The sequence below is a fragment of the Anabrus simplex genome, chromosome 1 (genome assembly GCF_040414725.1).
Source record: "Anabrus simplex isolate iqAnaSimp1 chromosome 1, ASM4041472v1, whole genome shotgun sequence".
Classification (NCBI taxonomy): domain Eukaryota; kingdom Metazoa; phylum Arthropoda; class Insecta; order Orthoptera; family Tettigoniidae; genus Anabrus; species Anabrus simplex.
Window position 1 is genome coordinate 731186141 of NC_090265.1, and position 19968 is coordinate 731206108.

Below are 19968 nucleotides of genomic sequence, written 5' to 3' on the forward strand. Positions count from 1 at the left end.
TACACAATTGACATTAAAAATCTGGGATGAACTATGTGTAAAATTTGAAAAATAAATTAGGCTCTAAATTCTTAGCATCTGGAGTATGCTAATCATCCAAACTCTTTCTTGCGTTAATAATAATAGAACTGTTAGTTCCATCGCTGCTAATCATTACAATTTCAATTGCAAAATGGGAAACTGGTCAATGTTGATTCTGTAGTCAGGTCGTCAATCACCAAATCTACTTGAGTGGTATTAGCAGTACTCAAGCCACTGGACGCCACTGTAAATAACCACCAGCTGACGCAGAACTGATAGATGGTGTTTCCATATCAACCAGCGCAAATAAAATGAAATGTTCCCGTAATGCTTGTTAAAATCATGCTGAAATGCTGTTGGACATTGTCAGGACGGCACATGAAGATATGGTTAAAACTGACACGTTCCTAATTTGTGGCTGGTATAAATTCGCAATTCATTGCGGTTTCCATGAAGTTAACCTGAATAAATTATAGATAAAATGAGATAAATTGAATGAACTGAAGGAGAGAGCGTGTTAGTCAAATGGCGTAGGTTATATGAGACTTACCTCTCGTTGAAGCATGTGGTGTGTGGTATATTGTTGTGTGCCTCATACTAACGGTTGCGAGATTCAAAGGAAAAGGAAGGGGCGGGGCAAGGGGAGAGGTTGGGAAGGAGAGGGGGAGTGGAGGGGGAGGTAGGGGGAAATTAAGGCGGGGCCGAAGGATGTGGGAAAACACGTGGCTGCTGAGGAAAGGTCTGTGAATAGTATGAAAAACTGAATTATGACTTGTTGGTTTGACGTTTCTAAAAATGGGAATTAGAAGGTCAAATAGGATATTTGGCTTTTCTGAAATGTCATTAAGGTTACGATTCGAGTTAAAATATTGATCTATACGTATCATCGCTGCTTAATTTCATTAATTTTATCTCATTTTATCTATAATTTATTCAGGTTAACTTCATGGAAACCGCAATGAATTGCGAATTTATACCAGCCACAAATTAGGAACGTGTCAGTTTTAACCATATCTTCATGTGCCGTCCTGACAATGTCCAACAGCATTTCAGCATGATTTTAACAAGCACTACGGGAACATTTCATTTTATTTGCGCTGGTTGATATGGAAACACCATCTATCAGTTCTGCGTCAGCTGGTGGTTATTTACAGTGGCGTCCAGTGGCTTGAGTACTGCTAATACCACTCAAGTAGATTTGGTGATTGACGACCTGACTACCGAATCAACATACACCAGTTTCCCATTTTGCAATTGAAATTGTAATGATTAGCAGCGATGGAACTAACGGTTCTATTATTATTAACGCAAGAAAGAGTTTGGATGATTAGCATACTCCAGATGCTAAGAATTTAGAGCCTAATTTATTTTTCAAATTTTACACATAGTTCATCCCAGATATTTAATGCCAATTATGTATTTGTACATTTGTTTCTATGTCAATTGTGTGTTTGTACATTTGTTTAGTTATTCGATGTAATACATTAAGGCTGATGATGGCCAGCCAAGGCTGAAACTAGTCCCTACTTTGGTAATGTAATTAAAAAATATTGCATTTTATAGTATTGAAAAGGTGGACCATTACGACATTAATTTTATAATTATTATCGTGATCACAATTCAGTACGGATCAAAACCATGAATTTTATATTCTATGAAAAAAGTGCCATTTTGAATTATTATACTGTGTAATGAGTACCTAATTCAATCTAAGAAGAGTCCAAGATTTATGTATAGTACGGTAACAGACTTGACCTAATCCGGTTTAAAAATCCATTTCAAATTGAAGTTTGAAAACATAATTTTCGAAACTTCTGCACTTGACAAACAGGGGCGTCTTTCTGTTATGGTATGACCCTGCTTTGAGAACAATAATGTTATTTTTCTGTGTAAAACAGAGACCTTACATTGCGGAGTACTCGAGATTCAGAATATGAAGCGTCTGTTAACGAGTGTCGGCTCATCTTCATGAGGAATGTTTCTAATGAGGAGAGGGGATAGACGAAGCACCACCACTGTATTAAAGCTTTGCTGTTTCGAAGTATCCATGTAGCTGACATGTACGGAATGGCTGGAGTTTCTGTTCACGCGACACGACACACAAGGCAATCTATCTACTTCAAAATAGTGAAGCGTTGTTGTGTCGAGGCATCGACACTGCTGATTGCTCCGGCTCAGTGTTTCGAAGCGTACACACACTAGCCAACTCCAGCTGGTAAATTTACTGACGTGAGCCAACTGGCAACTTGATCTCACTCAGCCCGTTGCTCTTACTGGTGACTGTTTAACTACCAGACATTGTTAACTAGAGTCTGGATTTAAGACTCCTCACTTTCATCTTCCAGTACCCGACTTCCCTTCATCAATTGTTCTCCTCTTGTGGCCTTGACGGTATTGGATTTGCGAGGCCTAGGGAGTCTGTCATTTTCACACCCTTCGTGGCCCTTCCCTTCGTTCTGTCAGGTGCCTGCTCTGACACCTGAAGCCTACTGCCAGAAATTTGAGATTGGCAGGAGATCTGATATCAAGGGTCTAGAAGCAAAACTGGCAAATTCCAATCAGATGGCGGCGTGTGCGGAAGTGATTCTGAGTGTTATGCGCGGTATTATTATATTTTTGGTAGTAAAGAGTGCAGTGCAATACTCAAAAAGTGCTATAGTCGCTTCAGATAACCATCCTGGATCCCTGGAAAACGTAATTCTATTGGAAAAACTATTGGTGAGTGAAAAATGTACTCTTAACTGTTTGTCGTGGTGCAGTGGCTGAAAGTCTGGAGATGGCAGCCATAGGTCGGCCACGGTGTTGTCTCACTGCCTGTAGCTAATTGGCTACCGCTATGCTTGGCGCTTGCCCTAAGTGGGGACATCGACCTGAACCCAGATCCACAACAGAGCACAATTTGCGGAAATAGCGGTAGGAGGAAACAATTATTTGCCCACTGTAATAACTGCTTGCTAAATGGCCATAGAACCTGCGCAAAACTCTCAGTGTCCGATTTCAGAAAAATAAAGAACGGTTCCCCTATATGGTTATGCTGGCAGTATGAATGTGAAATGCCGCCGTTATCAGATTCGTTCTTTACAGTTACCAGTGGTACGCCCAGTAACTTAGTAAATAATTCTAAATGTACATATCTATCACTTTTGCCTTCAATGCATGCAGTATTATGCGACCTGAACGGCTACAAAATATTCACCCATCGCTTGATAGCTTTGACCCGACCATCGTATGTGTCAGTGAGACGTGGTGGTCCAGCAAAAGTAATGACTCAGAAGTGTTTCCTGACTCGCCGATATTGTTCCGTAAGGACCGATCCCACAGCTCTGCAGGGGGAGTTCTAATTGCAGCCAAGCTAGAATGTCATCCAACTCGAGTTCATCACCTGGAGACAGCAGCCAAAGCACTATGAATGGAAATGACATGTAACAAACACAAATTTATCGCGCCCCTAAGTCGTCCCCGGAAATGAACGATGAACTAATCTTCTCTCTCTTGAGCGTGTGCAACATGTACAACAAAACTGCGATGCCATTTATACTGTCGGTGATTTCAGCCTAGAAATTACGTGGTCCAGAAATTCTGCACCTGTTCCTAATAACCCCCTCACCAATAGACTCCTTTCCGCTTTCTATGATTTATTCCTTCATCAATTAAAATTTTAAACCACGCATATTATGCAAACAACTCGCTCAACCCTTGATCTTTTCCTAAGTAACGTACCACAATCCGTCCAGTCCCTTAATATTATTCCTGGATTTTGTGACCATCAGGCAATTCTCGCAACACTGGCCCATATAAAACCATGCCCCAAACTCCAAACCAGAACAGCTTATAATTTTTCTCCGAACAAACTGGAACGATCTATCAACTTTATTATCAAACCGCCTCTCTGTTCTCACCACAGATGTCACCGGCAGTACAGACATAAATAAGATATGACAAGACTGGAAGAAAATTTTCTTCCAATGCGTAGAAGAGACCACACCAATAGTATATATAACCAGCGGACAGAAATCCCCGTGGATTACCAAGGAGATAATACGAGAAATGGAAAAGAAACCCATCCGATTGTGAATGGGAGAAATACAGGCTGGCTAGGAATAAGGCTAACCAATCTATCAGAGATCCCTACGATTCTTATATTCACAGTCTCAACACCAACTCCAAGGAACTGTGGGTTTTAACAGAAGTAAAGTTTGCAACAGAGCTCCATCTGTATTTAAACATAGCGGTACGGCAGTCTACACACTACAAAGAAATTGCAGACACCTTCAACAGGAAATTTAAAAATAACTTCTCTGTCCCTACTGAGGAAGATAACATGCTCTATTCAAGGACAACATCTATCCCTCTCTTCCTCTAACCAACCTGTATTTCCCAACAAATGAAGTCAAGGAGAATCTTCTGAAAACAAGACCACATGCCGCGACCGGGCCGGACCGTGTGCCACCCAGAATTCTCAATAATTGTGCAGTCGCCTTGGCGCCCTCTCTTTACGTTCTCTTCAACTATTCCATGAATACTGGGTCTGTGCCTGTGGAGTGGAAAGAAGCCAATATAGTCCCGGTTTTCAAAGATGAAGATAAGGAAAACGAAGATGATTACCGCCCCGTTTTGATAACATCAAGGGTCTGTAAATGTATGGAACAGCTAGTTGTAATGTACGGTACGTTGGATTTTCTCAAGGAGAGAAGCCTGTTGAACTCAAACCAGCACGGCTTCATTCCGAGAATATTCTGCACAACACTTTTTTAAAAAGTCATTGATGACTGGCAGTTCTCTTTGGAGCAGACAGATATCTCACAAATAGACTGTGTGACTCTCGACTGGAGCAAAGCTTTTGACCAGGTGTCAAATCAAATACTTCTGTTAAAACGTAACAACCACGGCATTCAGGGTAAACTGCGGATTTTTGGTGGATCGAATGCAGTGTGTTGTGTACGGAGGAGCCAAATCAGATCAAACCACAATTACTTCCGGAGTAATTCAAAGCAGTGTGATCGGGCCCCGCCTGTACACGATTTACGCTCTCGACTTACCGGATTGTGTAAATTCGACCGTGGCGCAGTATGCCAATGACGGAGTCATTTACAGAGCCATGAAAACCAATGATGATATTGTACAATTCCAATCGGATCTGGATAGTATAGCTCTGTGGTGTGAGGTAAATAACATGTATATAAATATTAAGAAGTGTAATTATATAGGCCTAAGACTAAGCAGAGCTAGACAACTACTCCAGAACCAACCTACTCTAGGTGAAATCCAACTACCGACGTCTAACTCCATCAAACTGCTCGGTATTCACATTACGGACAATCTAAAATGGAATAAGCACGTGGAGGAAGTGAGGTGTAAGGCATACAGAGCGCTAGGTTTTGTCCGTAGATGTCTCTCAGGAGGAAGAAATAAAGCCTTACAAACGGCTTATATTTCCCTGGTGCGGCCCATACTACTATATGGCTTTCCTTCCTGGAACCCAACGACAACGGAGAATATGAGGAAACTAGAGGGTGTCCAACGACGAGCAGAACATTTAACAAACAAACACATCCCTTTAAACACAGCCAAGTCATTGCCACCAGTGAATTCGTTACGTACACAAAGAGACGTAGCCTTTCTTAAGAAATCCCTGACAGACAACACACAACGTTCCCCTTTCCACCGCCTGCAGCTTAATTACCACTGTGTTAAGAGAGGCCAAGGAATTACTCTTGTCCCTCCCTTCACCAGAACAACCTCATATTTGAAAGGATTTTACGCACGGTCTGCTCGTATCTGGAATCTTCTACCATCTGACGTAAAACTGCTTCCTGTTCCTCATTTCCTCCGCGCAGTAAAGAAAATGTATGTGTAAATAGAAACTCATATATGATGTATATAACTTGTATAAATTAGAATTGCAAGAAAGATGGGTGCAAGTACAGCTGAATGAGGGCGAATGTGTATGCGTGCGCGTGTGGGAGTGGTTGTGAATGAGTGTGTGTACAGGAGTATGAGTGAGAGTATAAATGGCTGGGTAATAATATAATTATTATTCTAAGAGTACAGTGTTTGGAATGTAAATATGTAAATTGTCTACATAGCATATATGTAAATATTCAGTAGAGTTTATGTACACATACATGTGGGGATGGAGGCACTTCCGTGTCTGTGGGGATTTCTCCATCTCCTACCCCTAAATTGTACATGTACAATTTAAGGAAAATAAATAATAATAATAATAACCCAATTTTACAAGAAAGAACTTTGTAACTAGATGAGATAAATGCATGATTTGTTTATAGAATATAACTCTTCTACACTTAAGGATTTTAAAATGCAGCATAAACTAATATATACGATAAACTTTGGACACTGCCGTTATTCAAATTGGAGATTGACAAGTTTGCATCTAACAGATAGAGATTTCCACTTCCGCATCCAAACTTCTTAGGAGCTTGCCGTAATCGCAAGTGAAATAACATAAAATCATGATCAAATAAGAGTTCAGTGTGCATTAACTGTGGTTAATGACAAGTAGAACAAAATAGATTGGGGCAAATATTCATTTATAGGATGAGGAGTAAGGGATTTGAATAAATTATCAAGGGAAATGTTTGATACATTTAAAGTTCATTGAAAATATTTATAAAGAAGCTAGGTAAACAATTGTAAATAAATGTAAATATGAAGTAAACAATTGTTAGTGAATCTGCCACCTGGGCAACTGCCCTAAATGAAGATCATTGATTTGGAACCACCAAATCATCTGTTTCTAGAGAAACTTCCTCTCCCTCAATGACTTCCTCCTCATTCTCTCTCACGACATTCTCATTGTAACCAGCAAATGTATGTAAAATTGGAGGCTGTCAAACATTTTCCACGGATTGCCGAAATGTTTAGGCAACACTTTGTCCACGTCCTGCAATTTCAAGGCATTCACTTTAACACCTCTTTCAATTACATTGGAATTAATCATTGTTATACTTTTTCCACTTTTACAAATACTTTTAGACACCCTTATGCTATGTCAGGTAACATTAAATTTCAAACAATGAGTCAGGTGACATCTAGCTCACTTGTGATTGGCCAACATGGAGATTGCCATTCCTGCGACTCAAAGCTGCATTGAGATAGCCAATTAGTAAATTATTCCAATCCTTTACTCCTCGTCTTATGAATGAATATTTGCCTTAATTTGTCCTCTTGAAATCCAACTTTATCTTCAAATTATGATCTATCCTATCTCTTAAAAGCTTCACTCAAGCTTATTCGTCTGCCAATGTTATTCCACGCCATCTCATCACTGACAGCTAGAAACATCCCACTTAGTCGAGGATCTCGTCCCCTTACTCCCAAGCCTTCCCAGACCAAACTTTGCAACATTTTCGTAACACTACCTGTTTTAATAATACCAATATAAATGGTCCGTTATTGGACATTATAAATTTCCCAGCGCCTTAATTCCTGGTTGCCAGCGTTTCACCCCAGTGTGCTAAGTTGTGCTCATCAGTTGGTAAATAGCAGACCTACAAAGACGCATGGCTAGTGCATACCGTGGAGGCGGCGGCGGCGGAAAAGTTTTCATTCCCAGCCCAAAAGGCGGGGCGGGCCCCCTAGAGAGTTACGCTCTCTCTCGGGCCGGAAGAAGTAAAGAGAACATTGCAGTGTTGTAGATGAGGAAGATGGGTAAGATGAGTTGTAGAATTGTAGGATGAAAACGGATGGAGCCTCTTGGCTACGGAGCTGGGATTAGAGGGGAATGTGTGCGAGATGTGAAGGTTAGAAGAGAGTTGCAGGATGAAGCTGCATGGTGAGGAGATGGAGGGTAGTTGTAATATTATTAAGGGAAGTGGTGAAAAGGCGAAGGATATCTAATGTCGGAAGGGGCGGGAGGAAGTAACTAGTTTGAGGAGGGGGTGGACAAACGGGTTGAGAGGGAGGAACAGGAGAAGGGGCTGGCCGGGGACGACGGTATGTATTGTTGTAGGGTTGGTGAACAGTTGGGGGTGGGGAACGAGAAGGCTCCACTATGCAGCGATGTCTGTATATACTGGCGCCGGTGCTGATAAGGTGTTGGACGTCATCTGCAGTAGGAAGGTGTAGTCGCACCATGTATGTAGGGCGATTGGCGTTGTGAATCCGGAACGCACGACGGGCGTTCGGAGATGGCAGGTTCTATGCCACGGAGAACACAACTAGACATGGTATGGAAATATGGTGGTGGCTGCTGTGGCGATGATGGTGTGGCGGCTGCTGCGGCGTCGTCTTGAGAAGATAGTTGTGACGATGGTGGTGCTGCGGCGGTCGAATCCAATGGGGTGGCAGGGAGTTGCTGGGGACTAGGCTGTGCGGGGATCGAGGAAAGAGGGAGGGATGATGACATTATGGACGAAGGGTGGCAAGTCGTGCCAGTAGTGACGGTAATATGCGAAGGGGTAAAGGCGGACGTCGTGGTGGTCGTGGTGGTCGTGGTGGTCGTGGTGGTCGTGGTGGTAGTATTTGTGGGGTAAGCGGAGAAAGAAGGCAATGGCGGCTGCTGCGATATCCGGGGTTGAGACTCGTTGACGGTAGGAGGAGTAGACGGGTCTGCGAAGAGCTGATCTAGGATGTACGAAGGAGTAGGCACCACTTCGTAGAATCTGTGGTAGAGTCGCGCCGTTGGCTACGAGACATAGCATGCCATCCTCTCTTCGTAGATATATCAGAATCTACAATGATGGGGAGGGAGTGGAGGCATCCAACAGCCTGAAGACATCATGGACTGGAACGCCGGCTGTGCGAATGTCGGTTAAAATGCCATCTTCAGAGAGGGCGGGATCCACACCAGGATCTAGGCAGGTATACATGGTCGTTGGGAAGGCTGAATGCCAACTCGGTGTTGTACACAAAGTATCTGTGAGGTAGCGAAGTATAGATGATAGCCACCCGGCCGAGCAAAATGACTTCGAAATGCTGCGACGGAGATTAATTGTCCGCTTTAGCGACGTCGCTGAAAAACGCCGTGGAGGCCACTGCATAGGCTACTTGGAGCCACCGGCAGTGCCAATGCAGTGTGAGAGACTCCTCCTCCTTTGTCCTTTTTCCTTTGTCGGAAATAATCCAGAACAATCTGAACTGCTTTCCTTTGGATCCTTTCCAATTCTCGTACCCCTCTAACTGCGGTCTTACCAGAGACATATGCTCTCTCCGTTACATCCTTACTACAACCCCTAAGTACCCTCATAACCATGTGAAGAGATCTGTAACCTTTCTAAACCAATGAAGATCTTTCCTTATTTCAATACCTAGGTACTTACAGTGTTCCCCATGAGCTACTCTCACCCCATCAACACTGTAATTAAAACTGAGAGGAGTTTGCTCATGGTGAAACTTACAACCTGAGTTTTCATCCCAGTGCCAGTGGGTCATTGCCTGCTGTCCATCTCACAATATTGTCGAGGTCATTTTGCAGTTGTTCACAATCTTGTAACTCATTTTCTACTCTACACAGTATAACGTCATCAATAGCCTTATCTGCGATCCCAGTTCTTTACTCATATCATTTACAGTACAATCTCGATAATCCAATGTATTTGAGGAGAGGGCACCTGAGATTTGAAATAATTCGGACTACACGAAGCAACAAAGAGAAAATCATAAAACATAAAAAATCGGCAATAATTGAAGCTAAAGTCCTGTATTGTCATTTCTTATAGTGTTATGGAGTGAATTATGGTTATTTTTTGAAACAAGTCTTTAATAGACCTTTGTTTCTGAATGTGCAGCGATGTCACGCCATCGCTTGAGGAACAGGCTGACGGTGGGGGTTGCCTCTAGATGTAGTTCTACGTAGTGTAGCGCCACCTGCAATGCAGTGAGACCCTCGCTACGAGACGTATTTGGTGCCGTCTCTACTAAAAAACTTCTTCCTCACTATCTTCTGTTGGTTCATTCAACATTTCAGTGATTGATGCACCTGTAATTTCATACTGTTCATCACTCTTCATCCACTCCGTAACTTCGATTTCACTTGGATCTTTACATCTGTGTACCTGTGAGATTAAATCTGACAAGTTTGGTGTGTCATGATCATCGGACTTACTGTCAACAGACACGTGATTCTGCTAACCAATACACTACGTCCCTCATGGTTATCTGTTTGAGGAAGTTCGTGATGTTTTCCTCATGTTCCGTTGCTTCCAGGAGTGAATGTAGCAGGCGGTGCCAATATTCATTCCAAAACGCCCTGACCCATGGGTTGTATCAAACAGTGACGTATACTGAGGGCTACCAAGGCTACCGGTAAAGCCCTGACCTCAAATGGGAATGATGGATTTTTTTTACAAGTTGTTTTACGTCGCAGCGACACAGACAGGTGATGGCGACAATGAGGCAGGAAAGGGCGATGGAAATCTAAAGAACATTATAAGTATATGACACATTGTTCCATTTAGAAAACTTGAACGCAATGAAATAAAACGTCGCTCGCATTTCTGAGAGCAAGGCATTGGAGAAAGATATTACAGCCCAGGTAATGCGTCCCTCTGCCCTCGCCTCGTCCTGCATGGCTTGCTTCTGAATGGCCAGTGCCCAATGGGTACACGGACCTGGGGGGATAGGTGTCCTGGGCCACATAGGCTTCGATCCGCCAGATCGCCACTGCTAACGAAGGAGGGATAGCTCAAAGACTCGAAATTCTCCGGAAGTTAACGAATTGACACATGCGTTCCTCATCGTATATACTTCCTCACCTCATACTTCAGACTTAATTAGACAGATAACAAAGTGCTGGTATTTCCCTTTTTTTTGCTTCTACATCCTTGCAGAAAGACACTGCAGGGCTGCTGTTATAGGAGTAACATAGTTTTCTTTTTATAGGTAGATCTGCTAAAATGGAATGTACTCTTTGAAGTGTAGAGTTCTCTATGGTTGGTTGGAATTGAACCTGTGATCACGGATCGGACACCACCACTGATCTCCCGAGGAAGCTAATAAATCAGTGAACGATGGGTACGACTGTTGGTAATGCTGTAAAATTCAAAATTTTAATATAATAATAATAATAATAATAATAATAATAATAATAATAATAATAATAATAATAATAATAATAATAATAATAATAATAATAATAATAATGGTACGTGCCAGGCATGACGTTAAACTACGTCCACAAACCAAGTGACCACCGGTATAAGTCGTCCTCCTCTACCAAGTGCCAACAGCCTCTTTGGAAGGCGGATGAGCGGGTAGAGGTTCAGGGCACTCTCTTGCCCTTGGGGTGGGAAACTACCCCTAAAGGCGGAAGAGCCACTAGATGGCCAACGGCATAGGATAATAATAAATCCAGTAGCTTCTGTTCGCCTATTTGCTGCAGCAACTGGTCAGCGTCTGTACTCCGAGTCGGAGCGGCTGCCTCAGAAAACCTTCAGGAACTCACCCACTTGATTGTACTCCAATCCCTCGGGATCAACTCAGTCCCTTGAGAACAAGCATACTATGAATCTTGCAAGTGGTAACCAATCCACCCGCCAACTGAAAACGAAGGCGGCAACCAGCCACTCGGATTCTAGAGAAGCCGGGCTTACACGAAAGAGAGAGTCAGAGCTCTCTGGCAAACTTCCCACTGAAACGCCCTTCTACATCGCCTCGCTAAACATAAACACACCCCTGCAAACAGGCATACTTCTCAGATTAACGTCAGAATTAGATCAGCAAAAAATCCAGCTACTCGCCGTACAAGAGACTAGACTCACTGAGTCGGAGACATCAGAATATGGTAACTACCGCATTTTCAAGAGCAAAACTACACGAACAGTAGAAAAAGCCACACCAATGTTAGGCATGGCCTTTTTCGTACACAAAAATATCGTGAACCCATAAACAACAGACTAATGACCTTGCGACTTCGCTGTGCAAATCGCCACTACACCTATGCAAATGCCCACGCACCCACCAACGGCTGCAAAAATCAGATACAAACAGAAAACTTCTGAACAAACTTGAAACCACACTCATCAAAATACCTGAAAAAGACACAATCATTCTCCTCGGCGATATCAACGGTAAAATTGGCAAAGAAAAGTGCAACAGAAAAACCGCAGGAAGATTCTCAGCACACGAAAAGACTAACAAAAACGGCAAACGCCTCATCGAGCTCTGTCAACAACGCGACCTGAAAATCATGTCAACATCCCTACGGGAAACCCCAATAAGCTCTTCACATGGGAATCACCTAACACCTGCTGCGGCAAACACTAGATCGATCATGTCGCCATCTCCTTCGAAAACAAAAAGAATTACACAACGTCCAAGTCCGCAGAGGAGCCAGCATTGACTCGGACCATCATCTAACGGGAATCAAAAAAAATCCCAAAACGCTTCTACCAGAAATCCAAGGCAAACAAAAAATTGGACACAACACAAATAAAAACATCAAATCTCACGGAAACGTGGGAAAAATCCCTGCCAAAACTTGGAACGAATTCCACGACAAAATCATGAAGAGTGCATCGGAGCAAATCCCACTACAGGAAAAGAGCAGACACCCGTTTTGGAATACCGAATGTGACCAAGCCACATTTAGTAGATAAACGCATACCAGAAGTTCATCGGCAACCGTACACCTGAAAACAAAGAAAAATTCCGCGAAGTCCGCAGGCAGACCTCTAAACTCATCAGACAGGCCAAGAGGAAATACCTGGAAGACCAACTGAAGTCGGCCGAACAGGACTTCCGCAACTACAACACCAGAGATGTTTACAGCGTCTTTCGCAACAGATTAAATGGGTACACGCTCAAAAACCTCTGCTTCACAAAACAAAACGGAAAATTGGTACTCACGGATGACGAAAACACCAAGGAAGTCACGAGATACTTCGAGTCACTACTCAACTGCCCAGAACCAACAGAAAGGTTTCCATATAAACCCCATCCGAACCCAAACCCAGACTCATCCCCACCTACACAAGAGGAAATACACCGACACATACAACGACTGAAAAACAACAAGGCATCTGGAGACGACGGCATCGTAGCAGAGCTTCTTAAGCATCTAGGAAATAATTCTCTCCAAGTACTCACACAAATCATACAAGAAATTTGGACAACGGAAAAACTACCAGAAAATTGAACAAACGCCCTCCTCGTTCCACTTCACATAAAAGGTGACCGAACAGATGTGAACAATTACAGGCGAATTTCCCTGGTGCAAGTCGCATACAAAATCCTCTCCGCAGCCCTCCTCCAAAGAACACAGGAACAACTAGAACCACTCATAGGCGAATACCAAGCGGAGTTCAGGCCCCACAGATCCTGCGCAGAACAGATACTCAATCTGAAAACCATCTTGAAACTACGACACACAAGAAAACACCCCACAATCTGCACCTTCGTGGACTTCCAGAAAGCATACAATTCCACTGACCGGCAACACCTCTTCCAAACACTGAGTGAATGCGGACTGGACAACAAGACTCAACAAATCATCAGACTAACTCTCGCCAACACAACCTTCCAAGTAAAATTCATGGGAAATATATCTGAAAAAATTCAGATAAAACCCGGTGTCCGACAAGGAGATGGACTTTCCTCACTACTCTTTAACATAGCCCTGGACAAAATCATAAGAGAATGGGAACAAGCTCTAAAAGCTCAAAGAAATTGGCAACCATTAAGTATGACAAGAAAACATGTAAAACTCTCCTGTCTCGCTTCCGAATATGATCTCGTGATCCTCGCAACAAACGAACAACAGGCAATCAGCCAATTCAACCCTCAAGAAATCCTCAGAAAATTTCGGCCTACAAATCTCCTTCTCAAAAACCAAGGTCCAGCCTCCAGAATTTCAACACGAAATTTGGCACAATCGAAAAAGTAACTGAGTTCCGATATCTCGGAGAAATTGTAGTACCAACAGGAAAAGAACAGAAGGCCCTCGAGGTCCGCATCCCGAAATGAAGAAAGCCCTCAGCCGAACGCAAAACATTTACAAAAAAAAATGCCTTTCAAACTTCACCAAAATTCGACATTACAACACTGTGATCAAATTTGAAATACTATACGCGAGTGAAACACTGGATCTCCACAGAAAAACAGTACTCGAAGACATCCTGAAAGAGGAACGTAAAATCATCAGAAAAATTCTCGGCGCAAAACTGACTGATGAAGGATACCGACTGCAATCTCGTACAAAAACCGAGGAGCTCTCAAACCTTGCGGCCGACATCAGAAAAAGACGCCTGAAATTTTACGGCCACATCAAACGCCTTCCAGAAAACAGACTGTCAAGAATCTTACTTGAGGCAACAGAAAACATCAAAACAAATAGGTGGACAACGGAAATCCGCCAAGACCTGGAAAAATCAGGAATCAAAGTGGCCGACATCGCTGACCGGACCTGCTACATAACGAAAATCAGCAAGTGGGAAGTAGAGTCAGAGAGAAACCACAAGTGGACAGAAGAACGAAGAACCACAATGAGAGAAAAATTGAAGGCTGCCTGGCAAAGAAGGAAATGCACAACTTCTAAGTGAGCTTTGCGTGATCAGTTTTCTGGTCTTTTTCGCATATAATAATAATGATATTAATAACATCAATAATAATAATAATAATAATAATAATAATAATAATGGTGCATGGCATCTGTATAGGCTTGGTGGTCACCTAATGAGGATAAAATGAAAGGCGAAGACGTGATAAACACCCAGTCCCTAAGCCAGGAGTATTAGGAGTACGATAGGGTTGATTCTGAGATTTGAACTTGGCCCATCGGACCAAAGGCAAGCATTCTATGAATTTCGCCACAACGCTGGACTTTAATTTGTCAAGGAATTTAATTTGCTAAACCTACGGCGACCATCTCCACTGATCAGGTGATGATTATTGACAGTAGCAGAGGTCAGGGCAGTAGCTTGTGAAACAGGACTGACAACACAGCAGGCTACTCTGTTGGCTGTTGGCTACAGCTCAGAACGCTTAGGGCTCGACATTCATTAAACCAACCATCAAAAAGGGGTAACCTAAGTCTAGTGGTAGCCCACGTCTTGATCACAGCATACGCCACTGGTATCAAAATTGTTATGTTATGGTGCAAAAGTAAGCACAAATTCCATCACATACTAACTAGTTCCTGTTCATCTGGATGTGGCCCTGCATTGCCCAGCAATAAAACTGTTTCTTTCTCAAAAACAATTTAATTTCAGTAGTGGGGAGGCACTGTGTGATTTCATGGGAATGAAGTGCTGTAGAAAACTCATTTTAAATTGCAAAAAGAAAAAATCAAATAACACTTGGATTTAACGGAGCTTTGGAATTCTGAAACTTGGATTTGTAAGACTCTATTCTATAAGAAAACATAAAGATCCAATAATGCCTGTAACAGCTTTCTTATGACACAAGTCTTAGCAAGCATGACTAAAATGATGGGTCCCTGAAAATCTAAACCAGTCAGACTGAGAGATCTGAAGAGCGGCTAAGACATAACTGACAATCACAAAGTTGAAAACTAGGAAAAAGCTATTATTGTACACTAAACTTAGTGTATGGAATGGAACTCACCTGGTGCATATCGTCCCCATACTTCGAGCAGAGGCATCACAGCCCAAGGGAGTGCGTAAGCCCAGATGACTCCAACCAGCATCACTGCGTTACCCACCGACAGCTTGCTATCAAACGGCCTGGCTATTACCCTGCCACAACACAGAAATACACAGTCAGAATTTAAGATGAACATCGATGATAGGACTGGGTAATTCTGTCTGAGAGAGCGACACCATCATCAACCAAAAACATAGAGAAATGTTCAGTCAAATAACACTTCGATTTAACGGGGCTTTGGAATTCCGAAACTTGGATTGGTAAGACTCTATTGTATAAGAAAACATAAAGATCCAATAAGGACTGTAACAGCTTTCTTATGACACAAGTCTTAGCAAGCAAGACTAAAATGATGAGTTCCTGACAATCTAAACCAATCAGTAAGATAATATTGATACAAAACTGAGAGATCTGAAGAGTATTTAGCCAAGAGGGGCTAGAAGAAAGAAAGCAGTTTTATTGTTGGACAATGCAGGGCCACAGCCAGATGAACAGGAACTAGTTACTATGTGATGGAATTTGTGCTTTACTTTTGCACCATAACGTAACAAGTTTTATACCAGTGGCGTATGCTGGGATTAAGACGTGGGCTGGGAAGAACTGGGAGAAAGAAGACGAGCTGCTCGACTAAGTGGTATGTTCCGAGCTGTCAGCGGAGAGATGGCATGGAATGACATTAGTAGACGAATAAGTTTGAGTGGTGACTTTAAAAGTTGGAATGATCACAATATGAAGATAAATTTGGAATTCAAGGGGACAAATTGGTGAAAATATTTGTTTATAGGAAGGGGAGTTAAGGATTGGAATACCTTACCAAGGGAGATGTTCAATAAATTTCCACTTTGAAATCATATAAGAAAAGGCTAGGAAAACAACAGATAGGGAATCTGCCATCTGGGCGACTGCCCTAATTGCAGATCAGTATTGACTGATTGATTGGTAATTTCGAGAAATGATTAGTTTATTTATCGCTTGCTACATGTTTCCCATATAACTGCATCCTCTCACTGTCTTCCATGTTATTTTCCCGTCGAGGGTTGGTTTTACCTCCAGACTGAGCGAGCAGCCCCATCTCTGGAACGTGAGGCATCTGCTTGGGGGTACAACTCGGATGGGGGACCGGCACCTCGCGCAGGAGGTCTACTCTGCTATGTCGTAGATTGGCCTTCTGAGGGGTGGGAAAGGGGCCGTGGCATTAACCCTCGAGTACTCGCGATGACGCACTGACGTGCAAAAATAAAACCGTAATTACATTGTTGCGCCAGCAATCTGCTGACCTGTGTTGTTAGCTATTCCTCCAGTACAGTTCTGTGTAAGAAGTCAAATCAATATTTCTCCAACGGAAGCGAATTAAACAGCGATTTTGAGCTCACAGTGTCACGAGTGGCGCAATGGAGACTGTCAGTGATGCGGAATAAACGGGGCAAAACTGAACTGCGCTGAGGCCAGATTTAAGTTCATGTGCTTCAATATGACATAACAATTATACTTCTTGTAGTTGACTCACAAAAATAGACTACACTGACATTACATTTGTATGTACTGATACTCAAATTTGAATATAAATACACCTGTTAATGTTAGTTCTGGAGGTAGGATTAGTGAATTTACATGACTTAATATTACATTCTTATGTAATATAGTGAGGTAAAATAAAGTTACCAATGTAAACTAATTAACTTCGAGGGAGATATTAAAATAGGTAATGGAGCACAGCGTGCGCCATGCAAGTGCTTGAGTGATGAATATGAACGTGAGTGCTCAAGGGTTAAGTTAGGTACCATTTACCTGGAGGAGAAGTGGGAAAACACAGAAAATACTTCAAGGATGGCTGACAAAACAGCGTCGTATTCAGGCCGTTGCGCTCGTACTGTCAACAGATGAAGTAAAAAGGATGAAGCACGTTGATTTTTCCCATTAGCTATAAGAAACAACAGAACTAAACCAAAGAGGGAATGAGTATCAAATCAATAGCTACAATACCTATGTTATTAGGGTGTATTTATAAAGAGATAAGTGAACTATTTTCCCTTTTTTTAATAGGTGACTTTATTTTTATATTTGCCTTTCTGCTTTCTCATATAAATATAGTTCTTTTTAAAAACAATTTATTTAAATACCTCTTCATTACTCTTCCTCATCTGGAAAGAGGCCTCCACAATGTTGTGTTATGGTAAGCAGATAATGGTTGGGGTGAAAGTCAGGTTATAAGCTTCACCAAGAGGAGAACTCCTCCTTGCTAGTGTGTAAGCGTCTCATGGGGATCTCTGTAAGCCTCTGAAAGAAGTTTGTGTACCCGTAGCCCACACCTGGCTCCAGCAATAATAATAATAATAATAATAATAATAATAATAATAATAATAATAATAATAATAATAATAATTGTGACCGCGGGAAGACAGCAAGGGAAATTTATTTTGACCTTCTCATTTTATTGTATTAATTTCTTATATAACTTTTCATTCGGTTTAAACTGAAATTTTGTACTGGGAAGAATTGTTTCAATGTCAAAATCTGAACTTGGCCAGAACATTTTAAACTGTCTGTTTTAACAATGCTTATTTATTTGTAGCAGAAATTATCATCTAATCTGTGGATTTCAAAGTTTTCTTTTGGATCAAATTATTTTGTAACACAATGTACAGTTTGGGAAGTGCATTTCCTGTTGCTCAAGACACAACTTTCTTGAACATTTAACACAGAGTCAGCAAGAAAGAAGAGAAAATAAAAGTAAATGTAATCGGTGAATATGAAATTCGAAGGTGAATTCTGCATTCTGATTGGTTCTCTTTGGTGGTTGCACCATTTCGCGTTCCTCGATCTTGTCCGGCTTCTTCGGCGGGAGCGAGGTAGGATCTGTGTCTTTGATCATCTGACCATCTTAGCGAGCGGACGTGCTCGTCCTTCGGTCCCTAAATGGGAACCTTCACCATCTCAGGGTAAGCACTGTTCTTTCTTTCATTTTCAGTTTTGATTTAACTTGGATTTAAATGTAAGATTTTAATTTCTCTCATAATGCAGGAGCTCGCCCTCGAATTTCACATTCATCGCTAATTTTAAACTTCAAGATGTCTTAGCTTCATCTTTTTTGTTTTTGTGGAGGCAACCTTGTTTTTCACCTTTTCGGTTATTTGACTGTTAACTTTATTATTTATCCGGTTGTCATCCTTTAAGTCTGCTTCACTTAATTAATCTAATTGTATTCCTCAGAGCCATCAACAGTCTGTAGTCGGCTATGGTATTCCTGCCTTATCGAAGTGAAGTATTTCAGCGACGACGCAGTTAACGGTTGTCTCTTGGTTAGCGTAAAATTTAAATATGATTTTGGTTTGTGTAGAATGGGACTGGCCCTTATTTTAATCGACATGTGTCGTCGGAATAGGTTTCAACATTTTCTAATTTGGTGTCAAAGCAATTGTAACTTGTAAATTATTGATCTATCGCTCTGTGTACGTGTTTTGTCAAAGTAGCTTCAATAAGCATTTTATTTATTTATTTATTTATTTATTTATTTATTTATTTATTTATTTATTTATTTATTTATTATCTTACTTGAGTTCGTTTAAATTTAGAGATTACAAGTATGTTAATTTGGAAATAAATTGTTATATTCTAGGGAAATTGAAATCTTCTAATCTTTGGTCGTAAAAGTCTACATTTTACCGCCTCGCAGGGTCTCCATGCCGCTTCCCAAATCCGATCCGTAGTTGTCATGTTTCCTAACCTGACTGGTAATATTTTATGTTGCGATTAAGGCCCCATTCACAATGCAAACGTAACCATAAAATTAACGTAAAATTTGTGGTATTCACAATGGAGGAACGTAACACGAACGTAAAGAGTACACAGCAGCCAATCAAAACACTGCCATGTTATTTAGCACGGAAGTCGGGTTTTAGCCTATCTCGCAGTTTTATATTTTAATATCTCGATGGAATCAAACAACGCGGTATCGGAATTCATATTACTTCAAACATCTCTTGCCTTGCTCCTGGCAACTGTGTACCTGTAAAAAATACCTGAAAAGGCGAATTAAACAACAGTGCAGAAAATGGGTTCATCCCTTGCATCAAAGAAGGTTATCTCAGGGCGATTTTGGTAATCTATTGTAAGAAATGACCCTCATCAGTTCGTTTTGTACATGTGGATGAAACCTCAACTGTTTGACACTATCTTACGATTTGATTTCCCTTTTCTAATAAAAAGAAGTGTCAGATCTCCTTTGCCGACATCTATGTGCCTATAATAGCTATCACACTCCGATGAGATGTCTGGATGATATCGTTTTTGTAAACTCGGTCTGTCATAATGTAAAGACATATACAGGGACACTATGTTATCTATGACAGGGATTGTCTCTCGTCCGGTCGCCAGGGCTGCGAGCTT

The 19968-nt window shown here is 41.7% G+C and overlaps 1 protein-coding gene across 1 annotated transcript in view; it reads right to left on the reverse strand.

Moving 5' to 3' along the window:
• The window catches only part of Rh3 (Rhodopsin 3), a 104428-nt gene that overhangs the window by 45386 nt on the left and 39074 nt on the right, over window positions 1-19968 (reverse strand). Inside the window, exon 4 of the mRNA XM_067146644.2 lies at window positions 15544-15674. Coding sequence (XP_067002745.1) covers window positions 15544-15674 — 131 coding nt within the window. The remainder of the gene's footprint in view (window positions 1-15543; window positions 15675-19968) is intronic.